Here is a 19,978-nt window from a genome sequence, read left to right on the forward strand (position 1 = left end):
GTGTGTTAACTGAAACATGGTTTGCAAAAGGACAAACCTGTTCAAATAGTTGAATTAATCTTCTAATAGACTTTGGGACCCAACATGGAAGCATTTGCAACAACGAAGTGTCTCCTCCAGCAGAGGAAAAAATGCTATAGCGCCATCGCAAGTACTCAGAAATTGATGATTTTCCAAACCCTGAAAAACATATATGTTCCTTTTCTTAGCACAAAGGAAATAATGTGTGTGGGTAACATCTCAAGAGCAGAGATTAACAATATGAACAGAAGGACGCAAAGTTTTCTGTTGATTACCATTGGCAGGTGAGTAGTTTAAGCACCCATATTCATCTTGCCCAAAACAAGCAGAAAAAAGGGTTTTCCATAACGTTGGAAATTGCTGGAGACAAGGACCCAGATTCTCTAATGTGCACTGAGATGACAAACCACGACTTCTATTCACACTTCCTGTACATATGGATTTCTGAATTGGTGCTGAAGCATACATTAAGGTAGCTAGTGCAGACATCTCACCAATTCGTTCAGCCATATCATCAACTGTATACAACATTTCATCTATCTCAATAGCAGTAAGGTTACTATTCTTAACCATTTTCTGTGACAAATTCCAACGGGCGTTAGAGAATGATGCCTCATACTCATGACCTTTGATCCTAGAGAAGAGTAACCATTGTGCCCACTTGCAATCACCCTGAAAATAACACAACATAACAACCAAGTCAAACTAAAAACACAGAGTTAAACTGGTTCGACAAGCTTGAACCTTCTGAGACTTCTCCAAAGGATATTTTAAGGCCCTGTTTGGCAGGGCTTCTAGAGGCTCCGGCTCCGGCCCTGGCTCCGACTTCTCCGGAGAAGCCCAACCAAACGTTTTGTAGGAGGAGGCATTTTTAGTGAAAAATAGAGGAGCCGGAGCCGTTTTGGAGGAGCCACACTCCTCCGGAGCCCCTCGGAAGTCGGAAGGAGCCCTGCCAAACGAGGCCTAAAAGAAAGTGTTTACATGTAGCAATTGAAGGGACCACACCAATCATAACTTGGCTCCGCAAAGCACATAAATTCCAACCATGTAATCGCAAACTTAGAAGTCCATGTTCTAAACAAAGAAAACTATAATATAAACCAGCTCCATGCTGCTAGAGGTCCGAGAGCTGAATATAAAGAATAATGCTGAATAGCAAGTATATTCTAAACTAAACTGCACCAGAACTTACTGTGGCATCTTTGAGTAAAGGGATACAATCCTTTTCAGGAGCCAAATTACAGTTGTCCAGATAGAGCTCCAGCAGGCATGGCAAATTATGTTGCACACAGAAACTTATGACTAACTTATGCAATGCGCCTTCACGACCTCTGTGATTTGCATCATCTGGTATCTCTGAAGCACAAAATTCCGTAGAACATTCTTTCTTTGGACCAACCTTTAGAAGCATGCCAGCACGAGCAAGCAAAGGTATAATTTCAGTAGTACTTTGCCAGTACTCTTTCACAAAGATGTGTTTCTTCGTTAATTCCTGCTGCATTAGCATTCTGATATACGATGTTGATTCATGATTGTACAAGGATCTAAATATCTTAACATGTGGTATCTCCATACAAACAGGTTCAAGCTCTTCTGAGTCACATATGTACATGTTGTAATCTGGGATTGTTAGATCAGAAACAGTGTTGTCAGCGGCTTGTAAACTGTCCACATTTACTCTAATAATCCCTTCTAAAAGTACACTGTTGGGAATCATGTCCAGAAGTTCACAGACTTTCCCCACATCATTATGACCAATAAAATACTCAAACTGAGATTCCCAAGGGATATGAGCATATATATGATTAGGCTGGTCCAGCAATATCTACATAATACAAAACAAAAATCATAAATCCATAAAAAATACAGGTAGTCCAGGACCTGAAACAGAATCTGGGGTGCTGTAATCTAGTTAACAAAAGCATCATAACAGAATTAAATCGCACACCAAGAGACATTTCCATGGAAAAAAATAACAAGGCCACTTATTTTGGCATACAAACTCCAGATCAGACATGCATCTGGAGTTGAGAGTTGGAGTCCTGCCAAGCAGGGCCTAAGGGCCTATTTGGCACAGCTCCAGCTCTAAGATTTCATGGAGCAGGCTACTTTTAGCTTTAAGATTTCATGGAGCTATAGCTGAGTGTATATTCAGGCTGTTTATGTGAATCCTTTTGATTCGAATAATCGAATTTGGATTAAAAATACATATTTAAACCATTTCATTTTAGATTTTAACTCTAAATCTAACCTGGAGCTAGGAACTGGAGCTGTGCCATGACTACAAGTAATCCAGGGCCTGATCAGAATTTATGTGCTAGAAACTAGTTAAGAAAAGTGTCATAAAAAAATTAAACCACACAGCAAGACATGCCTTCACGGAAAAGAAAATAGCGAAACCAAGAGAAATAAATTTGGTATTTGTTGTGATTGGGAAAAAAAGAACTGGTATTTGTAACATTAAATAGTTGTACATGCCTATGTGGTATCGAATGCCCCTGCAGTGAGTCAAAATATGCAGCAATCAATTGGGTAAAAAGAACTCATGTCTCACATCATTTTATGGCAGTTTGCACAGCTTTGGACAACTTTCTTACTTGAGGTCTACAACACATGGTTCTTGTCAGAAATAAGGTGTCACGCTTTTTTTATAAAAAAAAGGTGCTACCCTATCATTAATGTTAGCATGTTATGTATAGGCTGGCCCACGGGCCCTAGTTAGCCGGCCTAATGGCCTTTAGGGGCTGGGCGCCCACTGTGTCTAGGTGCGCCCCCCTCAGGATATCTCTGTTGATTAAGGATAGGCAAAGATCCCCCTGATAGGGTTGTTTCCATCTACTGCGTCATCCTTGCCTATATGTACTCGTACCGTGCTTTGCACCCTAATCAATCAATCATATTCCTGGCCATACTCGCTTTCATGGTATCACGAGTCCGGGTTTTGCCAACCCCGATTCATCTTCCGCTGCCCTAGCTAGCTATGGCAGGGACCGTCCTTCCCGATCCCGCCGCCGCTGGCAAGGATGCCGTCGACGCCGCCGCCAACGCTGAGCGCGAAGAACGCGCTCGCCAGGCCCAAGCCGCGCGCGACGCCGCCCTTCTAGAAGCCGAGGTCGCGGAGAAGGAGGCGGCCGCCGCCGGGAAGGAGCGCGACGACGCCGCTAATCGCGCGCGCGCCGCCCACGCCCGTGCCGCCGCCGCCCGTCAGAAGGCCGCGGCCGCCGTTCCCGATCCCGACGATGCCCTCGACGCCGCTCTTGACGGCAGCGACGTCGACACGCACGTCTCCGATCCGAACCGCGCCGCCCTCGACAACGCCATGCTTCTCCATGAAGCCGCGGCTCTCCTCAACCTCCACGCCCAGGCGGTCACCGCCAACATCCGGAGCGTCGTCCATGTCATCCTCGACGTTAACTCCGGCAGTTTCGCGCGGTGGCGCGAACAGTTCGTCCTCGCAGTCGGCAAGTACTCTCTCCAGGACCACATCTTCTCCGACGTCGCCTTGCCCGGGAATCCTGATTGGGCGCGCATGGACTGCGTGGTCCGGTCTTGGATCGCTGGCACGATCTCCCACGACCTCGTCGACGCCGTCCTCGAGAGCAACTCCACTGCGCGCTCGGCATGGCTCGCCGTCGAGACCCAGTTCCTTGGGAATCGCGAGACGCGTGCTCTCATCCTCGACGCCGAGTTCGGAACTTCGTTCAAGGTGATCTTTCCATTACAGATTACTGCAAGAAGTTCAAGAAGATGGCGGCCGAACTTCACGAGCTGGGCGAGCACGTCTCCGACCGCACGCTGGTGCTCAACGTGCTGCGCGGCCTCAACGAGCGCTACGCCGCCATCGGGATGCACCTCCGTCGCGGCCGGCCGTTCCCCTCCTTCCTGGAGGTCCGGAACGACCTCCTCCTGGAGTTCACTGTCGACACCCGCTCCTCCGCGCCCTCCACAGCCCTCGTCGCCACGGCTCCGACGGGCTCCCGCCCCCCTATGCCACCTCCACAACTGCCCAAATCGAGCAATCGCTCTCGGGGCGACGGATCTGGGGGCTCCTCCAAGCCTCAGCACAGCAAGCGGGACAAGGGCGCCGGCGGCAGCAGCGGTGGCGGCACCTCTACTTCTTCCAGCGGCGGCGGCGGCAGCAAAGGGTCGCCTGCGTCCTCTGGGACTCCGTCCCCCCTTGGGCCGTGGCCCCCTATGCTGAACCCCTAGACCGGGTCCATCCAGATGTGGCCCGGTCAGCAGGGGTTCGCGCCTCGACCCGGCCCGCAGCCGCAGCAGGCTCTGCTGGCCCAACAAGCGCATGTCCAGGCGCTGCAGGCCCAGCACGCCCAGCTGCAGGCGCAGGCTCTTCTCCAGGCCCAGGCGTACCAGCACGCCCAGCTCCAGGCAGCGCAGCAGCAGGCGCCGCAAGCCCCGCTGCCTCAGGCGGCTATGTGGGCCGCGCCGGCCATCTCAACTCGGCCACGGGCCTTCCTTCATGGGATCAGCAATCCCTGGCGTCCACCTTCAACACCGTGTCGCTCAACCCTCCGCCGCAAAACGAATGGTATTTCGAATCAAGTGCCTCCTCCCACATGACCTCCGACCCTTCCACCCTTACCTTTGCATCTTCCCCGCGGTATCCCTCTCCTTCATCAATTGTTGTTGGTAATGGTTCTCTTCTACCAGTTACCGCCTTCCAGGCCCTTTTTCTCTTAATAATGTTCTTGTTTCACCAAACCTTATTAAGAATCTCATTTATGTACGCCAGTTTACTTCTGACAACAATTGTTCCATTAAGTTTGATCCCGCTGGTTGTTCTGTGAAGGATCTTCAGTCCAGGAGAGTGATCGCCAGGTGCAATAGCTCCGATCCCCTCTACCCGCTGCAGCTGCCCACCGCCACCTCTCTTGTCGCTGGTGTTGATGCTACTCTTTGGCACCGCCGCCTAGGACATCCCGGTCATGAGGCTCTCGCCAAGCTTGCTCCCGCCATACCGTCATGTAATAAAAACAGTAGCAGCTCTTTGTGTCATGCGTGCCAGTTAGGTCGCCACATCAGGCTTCCTTTCCCTACATCCTCCTCTCGTGTGTCAAATAAATTTGATCTTATACATTGTGATCTTTGGACATCTCCTGTGGTTAGTGTCTCGGATCATAAATATTATTTGGTCATTTTGGATGATTTCTCGCACCACTTATGGACGTTCCCATTGTGGCTTAAGTCTGACACATTTTCCTCGCTCGCTAACTTCTTTGCTCATGTGACCACCCAGTATGGCGCCACTATCAAGGTGGTCCAGTGCGACAACGGCCATGAGTTCGACAACTCCAGTGCCCGCACGTTCCTCCTTGCTCATGGGGTTCATCTTCGTAAGTCGTGCCCCTACACTTCCTCCCAGAATGGTAAAGCTGAGCGCATTATTCATTCCATTAATAATATCGTTCGCTCTCTACTGTTCCAAGCGAGCATGCCTGCTTCATACTGGGCTGAAGCACTCGCCACCGCCACATACCTCCTTAACATTTTGCCTACCAAAACGCTGCAATTTGCCACGCCTCACTTTGCCCTTCATGGGTCACTACCGTCCTATGATCACCTTCGTGTTTTCGGTTGCAAATGTTACCCTAACCTTTCAGCCACTACTGCACACAAGCTGGCTCCACGTTCTGTCCTTTGCGTCTTCCTTGGCTACTCAGCTCATCATAAGGGATACCGCTGCCTTGACCTCGACTCCAACCGAGTGCTCATCTCGCGCCATGTCGTCTTCGACGAGGCTGCTTTCCCTTTCGCTGAGCGCTCCACTGGCTCCGCCAGCCTTGACTTCCTGGATGATTTCACTAATACTGAGCCGGCCCCCATTGGACCGACTCATGTTTTGTCTCGTGCAGGACCTCTTGGCGACATGGCGCCTCTCCCTGGACTGCCACGTGCGGCAGCCCACCCTGCACCAAGCGTGGCCAGCCAGGTTCCGAGCTCGGCCGGCCCGCTGCCACGTGCGGCCCTCCCCAGGACGGCGCCGATCGTCGCGCCGGGCTTCCAGTCCCTGCCGGCTGATTGGCATCCAGCGGCTGCCACCCCGACGTCCTCGTCCTCGGCTGCGCCGGGCTCTCAGCGGACGCCCCTGGTCCGCAGCCCTCCGGCCGGTGGTGCGTCACCTGCAGCCGCCTCGCTGCCAGTAGTCGCCGTGCCACCACCGCGCGAGCTGCGACACGTCTACTCCCGCCGGCGTGTGCCTCCACCTGCCGCACCGACTTCTACCCCGCTGACCGCTGCCCCGCTACCTCGTGGTGCGGTGCCTGTTCTTCCAGTGACGAACCAGCACCCCGTGACCACGCGGGCTAAGCGCGGCATTCGTCTTCCAGCAGTATACCATGCTGCGCCGCTGTCCCCGCTCCCGAAGACCTTCCGCAGCGCCCTTGCCGACCCAAATTGGCGGGCTGCTATGGAGGAACACGCCGCTCTTCTGCAAAACCATACCTGGGATTTAGTTCCGCGTCCGCCGCGGGCTAATATCGTTTCTGGCAAGTGGGTCTACAAGCATAAGTTCTAGTCTGACGGCAGCCTCGAGCGCTACAAGGCTCGATGGGTTCTTCGGGGTTTCACTCAGCGTCCTGGTGTGGATTTTGCTGAGACCTTCAGTCCGGTGGTCAAGCCTGCTACGGTGCGTATAGTGCTTTCTTTGGCTCTCTCCAGAGGTTGGCTTATTCATCAGCTCGACGTGAAGAATGCCTTCCTCCATGGCACCTTGTCCGAGACAGTCTACTGTGCTCAGCCTTCTGGTTTTGAGGATCCTGTTCACCCCGACTTTGTTTGCCGTCTGAACAAGTCGCTTAACGGTTTGAAGCAGGCCCCTCGTGCATGGTATAGTCGGTTCGCCACTTGCTGTCTCTCGGGTTCGTTGAGGCCAAGACTGATACCTCACTGTTCATCTTCCGGCGCGGGACCGACATGATTTACCTGCTGCTTTATGTTGATGATATTGTGCTCACAGCTTCCTCCCCGGCACTCCTCCGTCGCACCTTTCAGGCGCTACAGCTGGAGTTCTCCATGAAGGACCTTGGTGAGTTGCATCATTTTCTAGGCATGTGTGTGGAGTGCCACGGTTCTGGTCTTCTCCTCACTCAGCGGCAGTACATGTTGGAGATCTTGGATCGTGCAGGCATGGCCGAGTGCAAGCCCTGCTCCACTCCTGTTGACACCAACCCGAAGCTCTCAGTTGATGGTCCGCCTATTCAGGATGCCACAGATTTTCGCAGTCTGGCCGGCGCCCTTCAGTGGCTGACTTTCACCAGGCCTGATATTGCATATGCGGTGCAGCAGGTGTGTCTACATATGCATGATCCACGGGAGCCTCATCTTGCCGCCCTGAAGCGTATCCTTCGCTACATCCGGGGTACTCTTCATCTGGGACTTCTGATCCGTCCTTCTGCCCAGGCTGAGCTGACTGTGTACACTGATGCTGATTGGGCTGGCTGCCCCGACACCCGCAAATCCACCTCAGGTTATGCTGTCTTTCTTGGAGATAATCTTGTCTCCTGGTCGTCGAAGTGTCAAAAAACAGTGTCCCGGTCCAGTGCAGAGGCCGAATACAGGGCTGTAGCCAATGGTGTTGCAGAGGCTCCATGGCTCTGACAGCTGCTCCTCGAGCTTCATGCTCCACTCCGGCGCGCCTCGTTGGTCTATTGTGACAACATCAGCGCCGTTTACATGAGCTCCAACCCCATCCAGCATCAACGCACCAAGCACATTGAGATCGATCTCCACTTCGTGCGGGAGCGTGTTTCCATTGGTGAAGTCCGCGTCATGCATGTTCCGACTGCCTCCCAGTACGCCGACATCTTCACTAAGGGGCTCCCATCTTCTGTGTTTTCGGAGTTCAAGTCCAGTCTGAATATCCGCGGTGCCGATGATCAGACTGCGGGGGGTGTTAGCATGTTATGTATAGGCTGGCCCACGGGCCCTAGTTAGCCGGCCTAATGGCCTTTAGGGGCTGGGTGCCCACTATGTCTAGGTGCCCCCTCCCCCCTCAGGATATCTCTGTTGATTAGTATAGGCAAGGATCCCCCTGATAGGGTTGTTTCCATCTACTGCGGCATCCTTGCCTATATGTACTCGTACCGTGCTTTGCACCCTAATCAATCAATCATATTCCTGGCCATACTCGCTTTCAATTAAGTTAAAAGGACAAGTCATGACTTACACGGTCCACAGTTATCTGATCCCAAGCATCAGACCATACAGCAGCACAGGCCCAGTAGCCATCAGAAATGTTGCTCGCAGGGAACTCCTTAGAATCAGTGTAATCATTAATGTTCACCCAAGAACCAAGCACTGCTCCATCAACATCACCACATTCAACAAGGGGGTGGTCACGAATGTGCAGAACCAATACAGGTTTATCTTCTCCTGGCAGTGTAACAATATTTGCAGCATCACGGATGACATTCTCCCTACCAAAATATGTGTCCCAGAAGCTGCTGCTTGGGTAGAACCGCTTTTCCATAGAGAAAAAAAAATGTTGATCAGTATTAAGGTAATACTGAGGTAGTGCAATTTAAAATTAGCTAAAGCATGTATACAGTCAAACCTCAATCAGAGTTATAGTCTCTAGCATCTTCCACTCATCAGATCTTATGTACCCACGCTTCTTCATCTCATCAGCAATTTGGAGCCTTAATGACCTCCTGACGGTACCTTGCATAAGTTGTCTTAGGTCTGACTCTACATCATCTCCTAACCTTTCTAATGTTGCTACAGCCAATCCAGTTTCACCCTTCAAAGTACATATGTTAGACTTAGAAACAGGAACTGGCACACAAATACATTATTAAGCTAAGTTTACTAATTTACCTTCATCAACAGATCATATACAATGGATCTTCCTACTTCATGAACTTCAGAGAAAGCATCTTCTGGATCCTCATTGGAAACTAATTCCCTCTGGCGCAAAAGCTGCAGCTGAAGAACTGCCAAAGGTAGGCGACCAGACTGCAGTGCTTCTTTGACGACAGTTTTCAAGTCGAAGTTATTCATTTCCCATCTGTTAATCATTTCCTTAATGTTTCCTTGAATAATTTGTCTCCCAACTTGAGCAGTCCCTTTATTGGTATCAATATCAAGGAAATTCGAAGCACTAAGAGATGATTCAACTTGTGTTAGAGCTAACAGGCTGTTGCTATCAGGAACCAACACATGAGCTGATTCTTGCCTGTCATGAACATCTAAACCACCAGGCCCTGATGGAACACCATCCACTACAACAACTGGAAGCGAAGAATCATTTTGCAATACTTCTGTGCCTATTTTCAGTGAGTTCTTATCATCTCCCTGCCACAGCGTAAGCACAGCATTAAGAAAAATAGAAAACGGTCATTTGAAGATGACTATTAGCAAATAAGCAGTAGCATCATCACTTTACCATCCGAACAGAATTCTGATTCTTTGCAGAGACGCGGCTCTGGATACTCCTTATTACCATCAAAAAGTAAGCCATTTCGTGAAGCTTTGCTGAATTATCTGGCATATCTGAGCCATAAAGAGAATAAATCTCACATGTATAACAAAGAAATTAGTAGAATAAAAGGATTTAGTGATTTACCTGAGTTTTGCTTCTGTAGCCCATAACATTTGATCATTCTTGTTGCAAAGCGGACAGCTAAAACCATTAACCTGTTTTCACACTGTAAGGTGTAAGCTTACAAATTACATGAAGCTAAAAGTGTGACATAGAGCAGGCTACATTAACCCAAGAAAACTAGGACAAATAGAACGAGTCATGCCTCTTATAGTATGTATTTCTAATTGTATTGCACTGCAGCTTTGAGGATATTGATGGAGAGAATAATGGCTTGTATTCCTCCAAACCCTAGAAGGGTGGGATATATAGATCCTATACATGGGCCTCTATATGAGCCTCTATACATGGGCTCACATAAACACCAACACCCCCCGCAGTTTGAACTACCGGCGCTGCGGTGTTGAAGACTGGACAACAAGAAAGCCAACACCCCCCCCCGGCAGTCTGAACTACCGGCGCAGCGGTGTTCAAGACTGGACAAGAAGAGAGTACAAAGGGCAAATACCCCCCCCCCACCCCCCGGCATCCACAACTAGCCACCGGCTACGTTGAGGCTGTAGCGAAACTCCGAGAAGGTCGAGGAGGGCAGTCCCTTGGTGAAGATGTCAGCAAACTGGGAGGTAATCGGGACATGGAGTACCCGAATATCGCCGCTGGCGACTCTGTCGCGCACGAAGTGTAGGTCGATCTCCACATGCTTCGTTCGCTGATGCTGGACGGGGTTGGTGGAGAGATACACGGCGCTGACATTGTCGCAGTAGACGAGCGTGCTCTTGGCGAGCGGGCTGTGGAGCTCCACCAAGAGCTGTCGGAGCCAGGACGCCTCCGCCTCGCCGTTAGCAACAGCCCGATACTCCGCCTCAGCACTGGAGCAGAAGACAACCGGCTGCCGCTTGGACGACCAGGAGACCAGATTGCCGCCCAGGAAGACGGCGTAGCTGGAAGTGGAGCGTCGAGTGTCCGGGCAGCCAGCCCAGTCAGCGTCAGTGTTGACCACCAGCTCAGCAGAGGACGAGCAGTGAAGCACCAGGCCGAGGTCCACAGTGCCACGGACGTAGCGGAGGAGACACTTCAGCGCAGCAAGGTGTGACTCCCGGGGATCATGCATATGGAGACAGACCTGCTGAACAGCGTAGGTGAGGTCCGGCCTGGTGAAGGTGAGGTACTGCAACGCGCCAGCCAGACTCCGGTAGGCAGTAGGATCAGCCACCGGATCACCCAGATCAGCAGACAGCTTCGGCAGAGTGTCGACAGGAGTGGAGCAGGGCTTGCAATCAGTCATCCCAGCCCGCTCCAGAATATCAAGTGCGTACTGCCGCTGGTGAAGGAGAAGACCAGACGAGCGAGGCTCAACAGTGACGCCCAAGAACTAGTGGAGCTGACCCAGATCCTTCATAGCAAACTCCTGCTGCAAAGAGGAGATGACACTCTGAAGCAACTGCTGACTGGAGGCTATGAGCACAATGTCATCGACATAGAGCAGCAGATATGCAGTCTCATCCCCACGGAGGTAGATGAAGAGAGACGTGTCAGACTTGGCCTCGGTGAACCCCAATGTCAACAAGAACATGGCGAACCGAGAGTACCAAGCCCGAGGAGCCTGCTTCAGACCATAGAGAGACTTGTTGAGCCGGCAGACCATATCCGAACGACTCGAGTTCACAAATCCCGTTGGCTGAGAGCAGTAGACATTCTGTGACAGTGCCGTGAAGAAAAGCATTCTTCACGTCCAGCTGGTGCACAGGTCAAGAGCGCGAGAGCACAAGTGAGAGGACCGTGCGCACAGTAGCAGGCTTCACCACTGGGCTGAAGGTCTCATCATAGTCCACACCAAGCCGCTGAGTGAACCCCCGGAGAACCCAGCGAGGCTTGTAGCGCTCCAGTGTGCCATCAGCCCGACGCTTATGCGTCCAGATCCACTTGCCAGTCACCACATTGCAACCAGACGGACGCGGCACGAGGTCCCACGTCTGGTTGGCAAGAAGAGCCGCGTACTCCTCTTCCATCGCGCGATGCCAGTGAGGATCCGCCAAGGCGTCGCGGACAGAGGAGGGTACCGGAGAGACCTGCAGCTCTCCCTCGGTGGCGGAGAGTCGCGGCCTGAGACGCCATCCGCCGAGTCACCATGAGATGAATATGCCGAGGATCCCGATGGATGACTGGCGGGTGGTACACCTCCGGCTCGGCTCGAGAGCGAGTCGGCGGAGGCGGCGGCGGCGACGGCTCCGTTGTAGGCGCCGCAGGAGCCTCCGGAGCAGGAGGCGGCGCCGGTGTCGACGCCGAACGACGCCGGTACACCTGCACCGGCTGAGCGTACCGCGCAGGTGCAGGGGAAGGCACCGGGGCCACGGACACCGGGTGTGGCGTGGTGTGGAGTGGGAGCAGGGGAAGCAGTGGACAGAAGACGGTTGAGCAAGTAGGTGGCAGTGTGGAGGCTCTCAGCCCAGAAGCGCGTGGGCAGAGAGGCCTGGATCAGAAGGGTGCGCACGACGTCGTTCGTCGTGCGAATCATCCACTCAACCTTGCCGTTCTGAGGAGAGGTATACGGACAAGACATACGCAGCTGAACACCCCGAGAGAGGAAGAAGGAACGGGAGGTGGAGTTATCGAACTCCCGCCCGTTGTCGCACTGGACAGCCTTAACGGTGAGGCCGAACTGAGTGGACACCCAGGCAAAGAAGTGGAGGAGGGTGGGAAAAGTCTCAGACTTGGCGCGCAAAGGGAAAGTCCAAGAGTAATGAGAGAAATCATCCACCACGACCAGATAATATTTCTAGCCAGACATGCTGAGTACAAAAGATGTCCACGGGTCACAGTGAATACGATCAAAAGCATGCGCAGCATGCGAAGAAGAAAAAAACGAAAGTCTAACATGACGATCTAATTGGCACGCATGACAGAGGTGCTCAGCAGGAGCCCTAGTACATGGAACATCGGTACTACGACTGAGCTGAGCCAAAACATCGCGGCCGGGGTGTCCAAGCCGGCGGTGCCAGGTGGTGGAAGAAGGCATCACGGCAAAAGCAGTAGACGAAGAAGAAGTCGAAGACGGAGCAGCGGAAGCAGGAAGCCGAAGAGTGTAAAGGGGCCCCGGGCTGTCACATCGGAGGAGCGGACGCCGGGAAGCCGAATCCTTCACAGTAAGACCAGAAGAGTCAAATTCGATAGAACAGGAGTTGTCAGCAGTAAACTGGCGAATAGAAAGAAGGTTGTCAACCATCTGAGGAGCAACAAGAACATTAGTAAGACGAGTAGCAGAACCCACGGCGGTGACAGGAAGGCAAGACCCATCACCAACCATGATAGAAAAAGAACAAGAGGGTGTGGGGGTCGGACAGAAGAGAGGATACCGGCATCAGGAGTGGTGTCGAAGGAGGCACCCGAGTCAGCGATCCACTCGGTGCTGACCGGCTGCGTCAGTCCCATGGTACTGAAGGACTGCGCCAGAGCTGCCTGGTCCCACCCCCCAGGCCAGGTCGGCTGCTGGCTGGGCTGAGTGGGCGGGGTCCAGTACGGCGCGGAGAGGGGAGCAGCACCGGTGAACATGGCCGCCGGCTGGAGCTGAAGACGATGCCCCCCTCCCGGACCCTGAAACGGCCACATCGAGATGCGCCCTGACCATGGGTTACTGAAGGATGGCCAGATCGTACCTCCTGGGGCAGGGGCAGAAGCGGGAGTCGGAGCCGGAGCCGGCGTGCCCCAACGGCCCCCACCGGTACCGGTACCCCCAGAAGCAGGGCCACCAGTGCCACCACATCCCCCCCCCCGACAACGTCCACGCCCCCCCCCAACCTCCGGTCTGCCCGGCGGGAGCAGGACCAAGGAGAGAGGTGGCAGGGGCGGCGGAGGAAGCCGGTGGAGCAGTGACGAGCGCGGTGGAGGTGGGCGAGGACGATCCGGGCGCGAGACCCCTGGTGATCTCCTCGAGGGCGAGGTCGTCCCGGACCTGTAGGAAGGAGGGGAAAGGCCTCTGGCGGGCGATCCAGCTCTTCAGGTGGTTATAGGTGCTGCTCAGGCCCCGCAGGACATTGAGCACCAAGACCCGATCGGACACCGGATCCCCGAGGTCGTGAAGAGCATCGGCCATGCCCTTCATCCGCCGGCAGTACTCACCGACGGAGAGGTCCCCCTGCACGAAGGTGCGGAAGGTGGCGTCGAGCTGGAGGGCGCGGTACTCGGCGTTGCCGAGGAACTGCCCCTCGAGCGCCACCCAGGCCTGGCGCGCAGTGCCTCTGTAGGTCCTGACAAGGTCCTGAAGATCTAGGGAGATGTCCCGAAGATCCAGGACAGGGCGACGCTGTCGAGGCGCAGCCACGCCACATCTCGCGTCTCGATCGGCGAGTCGACGAGGACGTGGTCGTCGAGGGCGTAGCGGCGGAGAGCGGGCAGGACCTGGTCCCGCCAGCGTCCGTAGGAGGACGACGTCGGGTCGAGGACGGTGACCAGGGCCCTGATGTTCTGGACGCCGGCTGCCTGGAGGTGGAGCTGGGCGACCATGGAGTCGGTCGGGTCGTACCGGGCTCCAGATCCAGCGGGCCGGGCCTGGTGGAAGGAAGAAGCGCCGGACTCGAGGACAACGGGCTGGTCAGAGGAGACGCGGAGGGAGCGCTCCGCCTCGGCGACCCGGAGGGCGAGGGCGTCAGCCGCGGTGCGCTCGCGCTCCCAGGCGAGGGCAGCCACGCGGACCCACTCCTGGGCCGCCGAAGGCCTCCGACTTGGCGTCGAGGAGGGCCGCGGCGAGAGTGGCGTCGGCCTGCTGCCCGCGGAGGGCGGCGGCGGCGAGCGGCGCATCCTCGGGCGCCATCCCGAGAACGGTCCACGCGGGATCGGCGGCGGCGGCGTCGGCGGCAGGCCGCTTGCCCGCCGCGATAGCAGCGCGGTGGGCCGCAGCGGCCGCGGCGGCTGGATCGGCACCCGCGGCCTGCAGCGCGGCCTGCAGGGCAGCCGGATTGGCGCCCGCGGCCTACAGGGCAGCCAAATCGGCGCCCGCGACAGCAGGATCGGCGGCGGTGGCGGCCAGGGGCCCGCACGGGCGGCTGCACGCGCGTCGGGCCCTATACGAGCGGCTCCAGGACGGGCGGCAGGGGTGGGTTGGGCTGCTGCAGGGGCTGCGGCGACGCCTGCAGGGGCGGCGGCGGCTCCTGCAGCACAGCCCCAACAGCCCCCACGCCCCCTGCGCCCGCGGCCGCGGGATCCTGCAGCGGCAGGCCCTGCACGAGCCCCGCTCCGGCGTCCGGCGCAGGCTCGACGGCGGCCAGCACGGCGGCCGGGGCGCGCCAGGCCAGAGGCCAGGCGGCCGGAGCAGAGGAGGTAGACAGGGGAGGGAAAGAGGAAGGGGAGAGAGGAGGGGGCGCCGGCGGCCGGCCATGGCTGCCGGCGGCGGCGGCGCCTGGGAGGTGAGGGAGAGAGGAAACCCTAGCCCTAGGCTAATGATACCATGATGGAGAGAATAATGGCTTGTATTCGTCCAAACCCTAGAAGGGTGGGATATATAGATACTATACATGGGCCTCTAGATGGGCCTCTATACATGGGCTCACATATACACCAACAGATATCACAACATTCCCTATAGCACGGGTTTCTGTTTTGCGGGCTAAATCAACGAATGATGCCCTAAATAAGCATTGTGAAATGGCAGTATGTCAAAAAATGCTTATTTTACACATCTTACTAGCAGATGTCTGTATATCATCGATGCAAATCCATTGAGAACCCACCCTGTACAAATATTATCACATGTAATCATATCTAGTAGTGGCTTATGTTTGAAGTATTTAGTAGTTAGTATCTGTGAAGTTACAAGAACCAAATACAGTGGCTTAAATGGTGCAGCTGCAGCTGCATATGTTCTGCAAATGCATCTGCGGTCCCTAAGAAGGCTGCAACAGTTGAGCAGGTGTTCTACATAGGGTTGAGACTACTACAGATGCATTCAGCTTCCTCTTTGCATATCCATGTTTCCCACATGAAAAAACAATTTTCTCCTCTCACACTGCCATGGATCTTTGTAGCCATTCCTTCATGTCTCGACTTGATAACAACTTTCTTGTCTAAAATTTCTCACCTATTGTAAACCTCAAAAGCTAAGCACTGTTTAAATGAGAAGCAAAATTTTATCTTCATATAGTTGAATCTGTGATGAAAACAAAAAATCCATGTCAGCATGTTCTGCCTGCTAAATGTTTGCTATACATTTCTCTAATCTGCAGTATGAGACTGCACATAATTGTACCAAGTGTGGACTTCATGAAATTCCTTTTCATTGCTGGCTGAAACAGTGTGTGACAATTATGACAAAATGAATTGAACAGTTACATATATATATATTCTTGGAAGTGGATAAAATTCAATAAAAATAGGTGCAATGAATCTAAGTCTTGATGTTGTTTCAGATGTAGAAGAACATGACTATATGATCATTATAACAGTTATCAGCATTATGGTTCTTCTACGCCAGGCTAACCAACCTACTGAGTTTTTTTTCTCGAACACGCAGGAGAGCACCCTACTGAGTTATATACTCAAATTAAGTTTTCTGCACATTACAATTTAACAGATAAAAATGTAGGCAAAGAACTACATTTTTTCCATGAACAAACTGTATTTCAAAAGATAATCCTAACTTTTTAATGTAATTCATCACCATGACAAAGCTGTTACCAGGCAACAAAACATACTTGGATGACAATGTGACTTCATTATCGTTTCCAGTCCTACTAGATAACCGATGAATAGATGCCAATAGCAGTTGCAAGACACCTTCTTCTGCAAGATTGACCTCAGCGAGCATATTCAGTGACCTAGCAAGCCACTAGCGTTAGATATTCATGAATACAAAAGCTAATATTAACACAGAGCCCAATGATTTTTTAATAAAAAAGTATATACTAAAACGCAATAAAAGCATACTTGATTACTTAAAACAGATAGTACGAGCGTATTGATAAATTCAGAAGAAAGTATACACATCTACCATTTCAACCACATCCATAAAAGACAACATCATCTATTAATCTCCAAATAGATGGCAGTATTGAGGACAAATCTCTAATGATTAGAAACTACAAACAAAGATACAATTCAATCTTATTTCTAGAATACCACATCACTTACCAATTTACAAATAAAAGAAATCTGAATAACCAGCTCATATTCATGTATAAATATACTCCAATATCTAATAATCAGACATCATCCTGCAGTTATATACATCACACTCAACAAGACACACCGAAATAATAAACATTGCAAATAGTCCAAAAAGTTTAGGGAATAGGATTTGGAAATATGCATATAATATTAAAGCAAATAAAAACAATTCAGACAAAGTGCCAGGACAAGAAAATACAGGATCTTACTGCTCTAGATCACTAATCATTGAGTAATGCAGGGCCAACTGCAGCCAACGTAACCTAGAGACTTTCAAGTCCCAACCTGTCAATGCAATAACTTAAATTAGCACATATAGTATTCTAAAGAGCCATGTGTGTTGCACAGAATACTGAAGTCGTATCATCCATTCAAATTGGACAATGAAACATATATAATTGTATACCCATGTCATTGGATAAATAGTACTCAAAGAAATGGGGAAGTGCATTGTTGCCTGTTGGTTGGCTGTACAGAAGTTCATTACTTCATTGGGATTTGTTTTTCAAAAAATATGCATTAGTGAAAAGGATCTAACACCTGGAAAAATAGATGATTCAAGCAAATGGTGAATGGTAGTGACCGAGCATGACTAGTACCATCCATATGCTTTTAATGTATGCAGTTGCAAAGATTCACTGAATTCAAAGTAGGATGCAATTTATGGTACAGTATTTGATTTTAAGCTAAAAATAGAAAGGCAAGTTTAATTTAGTTAAGCCCGTTGAGGGTTTTGTTTAGTTTTGCATTTTGTTTCCTGGTGGCTCACGCCAAGAGTTTAGCATTGTAGCATGTACATTTTGTTTTTCCCTTTATTCCTTCTTATAAGATAATAATGGCCAGCTCTCCTTCCGGATCAAGAAAATGAGGTTATCATGGGACATTTTTGCAATATGCCACCGAATAACTCCATAGTTATGGTATATGATCGATTGGCATATTGTATATTTAAATTTAAAATCCCTGAGAGAAATTTTTTAGAGACATTGATTATCAAGGCATGGTTTCTTCACAAATTATGTTAATTAGATACTATCAAATTAGTAATAAACCTGATAGGCATAACCTTAATGGAAACAAATCCACGATAAAATGTTCAATAAAGTAAAGACAGACCACAGGATAAGAAAGGATGTTAAAATACTACAACAGGACCATCCATGTAACAGGATGTTCACACAAATAAAACGAAAAAGATATAGCCAGCTGAAATAAAACACACCATTCTCCCAGCAGAGCCTGTCTGCTAGTGAAGGCCCTTCATACAACAATGCTCTGTCCAAAACTTCTATTTGCCAGGTTTTCCACCTTGTTTCAGATCTGTCAACTGATAATAGGTTCAGAGCATTGCATGTACTACCAACAGCAAAACCCGATTGCCAAAATTTGATAGCATCACCATGAGATGAAAAAGATGAAATAGAAACTGGCGGAAGGACCACAGAAAGACCATACTGGGTGATTAGATACAGATACCCCTGGCAGGAGCAAACAACAGAATCTCCAACAAAAGCAGAATTTTTCTTAAATGGAGGCCTTCTGTCCATAAATCCAGCATCAATATCTCTTTCACCAAGAAAAGATGAACACATAAGCAACTCGGTATGAAAAAAATTGACATGCTCATTTCCATCTGCATTTGAACTTTTAAAAATCCTCATTAGTCCAAGCGGAGACAGGCTAATTACATCCTCTTGTGATCTGCATGGAGAAAGAAGTACTCTCCTTAAGGAACTAAAGGAATTCGCAGTGTCTGGATAAACTGCCCCAACTTTCATCTTCCCTGTAGCGATAAAACCACTTGGCCAGCTGTCCACTTCATTTTCATCGCATCTGCACTTTCTTCTTTTTCTAGGCCTGACAATACCAACATCATTTTTCCCTGTGACCTCAGGAACCGATTTGGCTGGATTAAGTGACCCTTGTCGTCTGGACTGATGAGTGCTAAATGATAGACTCCCTATCTCATGACCAGCGGCTTCCCAGGCAGACAAACAATCACCAAAATGATTCATAACACTCAGATCAAAGTTTTCACGCACATTAGCTTTGAAGTTTAAGGTGTCATCCGCATAGAACACATACACTACTCCAGCCTCATCTACGACAGCAAGAAGATGAGAATATGATGCCAAAACTAACCGCTTAAACATTCTACCAGCAAAGTTGTCAATAGAGATGTTCCCCGCATCCAAATTTGTCACATCGGGCGTAGAGCTCCTCAGGGGCATCTCCAGGCCTGTTCTGCACCGTTGAAGAGCACTGAATGACGTGGCAAGGCCACCAGTTTTCACATCCCAAATGGCAACAAAACCTGTGACATTGAGGCAGGCAAGAAACATATCTGACAACTGAAAATCAACCCATTTGGGACTGGGCTTAGTACCGGCTCGTGCATCCTGAAGGTTTGCCACAAAGTTCCACTGTATACCCCACTGGTTTAGCTCAAGTACAGCAACCAAAATACACTCGGTGTTGCATGTATGAGCCTCACAAGTTACTGATTCGTTAGGCGTCAAGACTAAGCCAATCAAATGACCTGAAGAGCTAGACAGAACTTTTAGACACTCCCACTGACAGCTGCATGATGATTCAGCTACAGGTAAAGAACTAAAGAAACTTTGTGACGATTCACGGTCAGTTTCCATCATAGTCTTTGGAGAACATTTGCTATACCAAAACTTCAAGAAAGACAGAGTAGTATCATATAAGTTAAAGGATACCACTTCTGCTGAATGAGGTAATAAAGATTTAATGGGGAATTTGGCTTGGTATTTTCCATTAGAAACAGATGCAGTGATTGTAGTCAGGAAAGAACAAAACCAGTTTTTTGGACCTGACTCATCATCCTCCAGCACTGAACACTCAGTAGGGTGCCACTCTTTCCATTCCCCATTCAACTCTTTAGGATCAGATGTGGAATTAACTGTTAGTGTGCTTTTGCGAGAACGGCAGAATGCATGAACTGTGATAGAGGCATCACTAGATACGACAAGAATTTCGTTAAAACTTGAGTCCTCAAACTGACTAGAAGCATCAGAACAGTACCCCCATGCTAAAGACTTTACTCTCGGAATAGAAGAAAATGTTTCAAAGACTGCCTGAGTACAGGTATCTGAGAGAGCTCTAGGTAATTCAACTTGTGATGGATTGACCTCCACAGTTGCGAGGACAAGATCTCCTGGATTGTAAAACCATAGTTAGAAAAAAAGAACTATAGAAGTAGCACAAGAACATAGGCTCCAA

General features: G+C 50.7%; 1 protein-coding gene across 5 annotated transcripts in view; it reads right to left on the reverse strand.

Moving 5' to 3' along the window:
• LOC120700489 overlaps positions 1 to 19,978 on the reverse strand; it is a 40,910-nt gene that overhangs the window by 18,462 nt on the left and 2,470 nt on the right. For 4 of the 5 annotated variants that reach the window (XM_039984746.1, XM_039984749.1, XM_039984748.1 and 1 more), the window contains exons 3-13: positions 17,955 to 19,913; positions 16,942 to 17,017; positions 16,261 to 16,383; positions 9,602 to 9,672; positions 9,422 to 9,528; positions 8,854 to 9,330; positions 8,591 to 8,776; positions 8,204 to 8,497; positions 1,214 to 1,846; positions 297 to 693; positions 38 to 180 (exon numbers count right to left, since the gene is read on the reverse strand). In XM_039984746.1, the coding sequence (XP_039840680.1) occupies positions 38 to 180; positions 297 to 693; positions 1,214 to 1,846; positions 8,204 to 8,497; positions 8,591 to 8,776; positions 8,854 to 9,330; positions 9,422 to 9,528; positions 9,602 to 9,672; positions 16,261 to 16,383; positions 16,942 to 17,017; positions 17,955 to 19,913 (4,466 nt within the window). The remainder of the gene's footprint in view (positions 1 to 37; positions 181 to 296; positions 694 to 1,213; positions 1,847 to 8,203; positions 8,498 to 8,590; positions 8,777 to 8,853; positions 9,331 to 9,421; positions 9,529 to 9,601; positions 9,673 to 16,260; positions 16,384 to 16,941; positions 17,018 to 17,954; positions 19,914 to 19,978) is intronic. The other variant, XM_039984750.1, reaches the window with a different exon arrangement.

The sequence above is a fragment of the Panicum virgatum genome, chromosome 3K (assembly GCF_016808335.1).
Source record: "Panicum virgatum strain AP13 chromosome 3K, P.virgatum_v5, whole genome shotgun sequence".
NCBI classification, from domain to species: Eukaryota; Viridiplantae; Streptophyta; class Magnoliopsida; order Poales; family Poaceae; genus Panicum; species Panicum virgatum.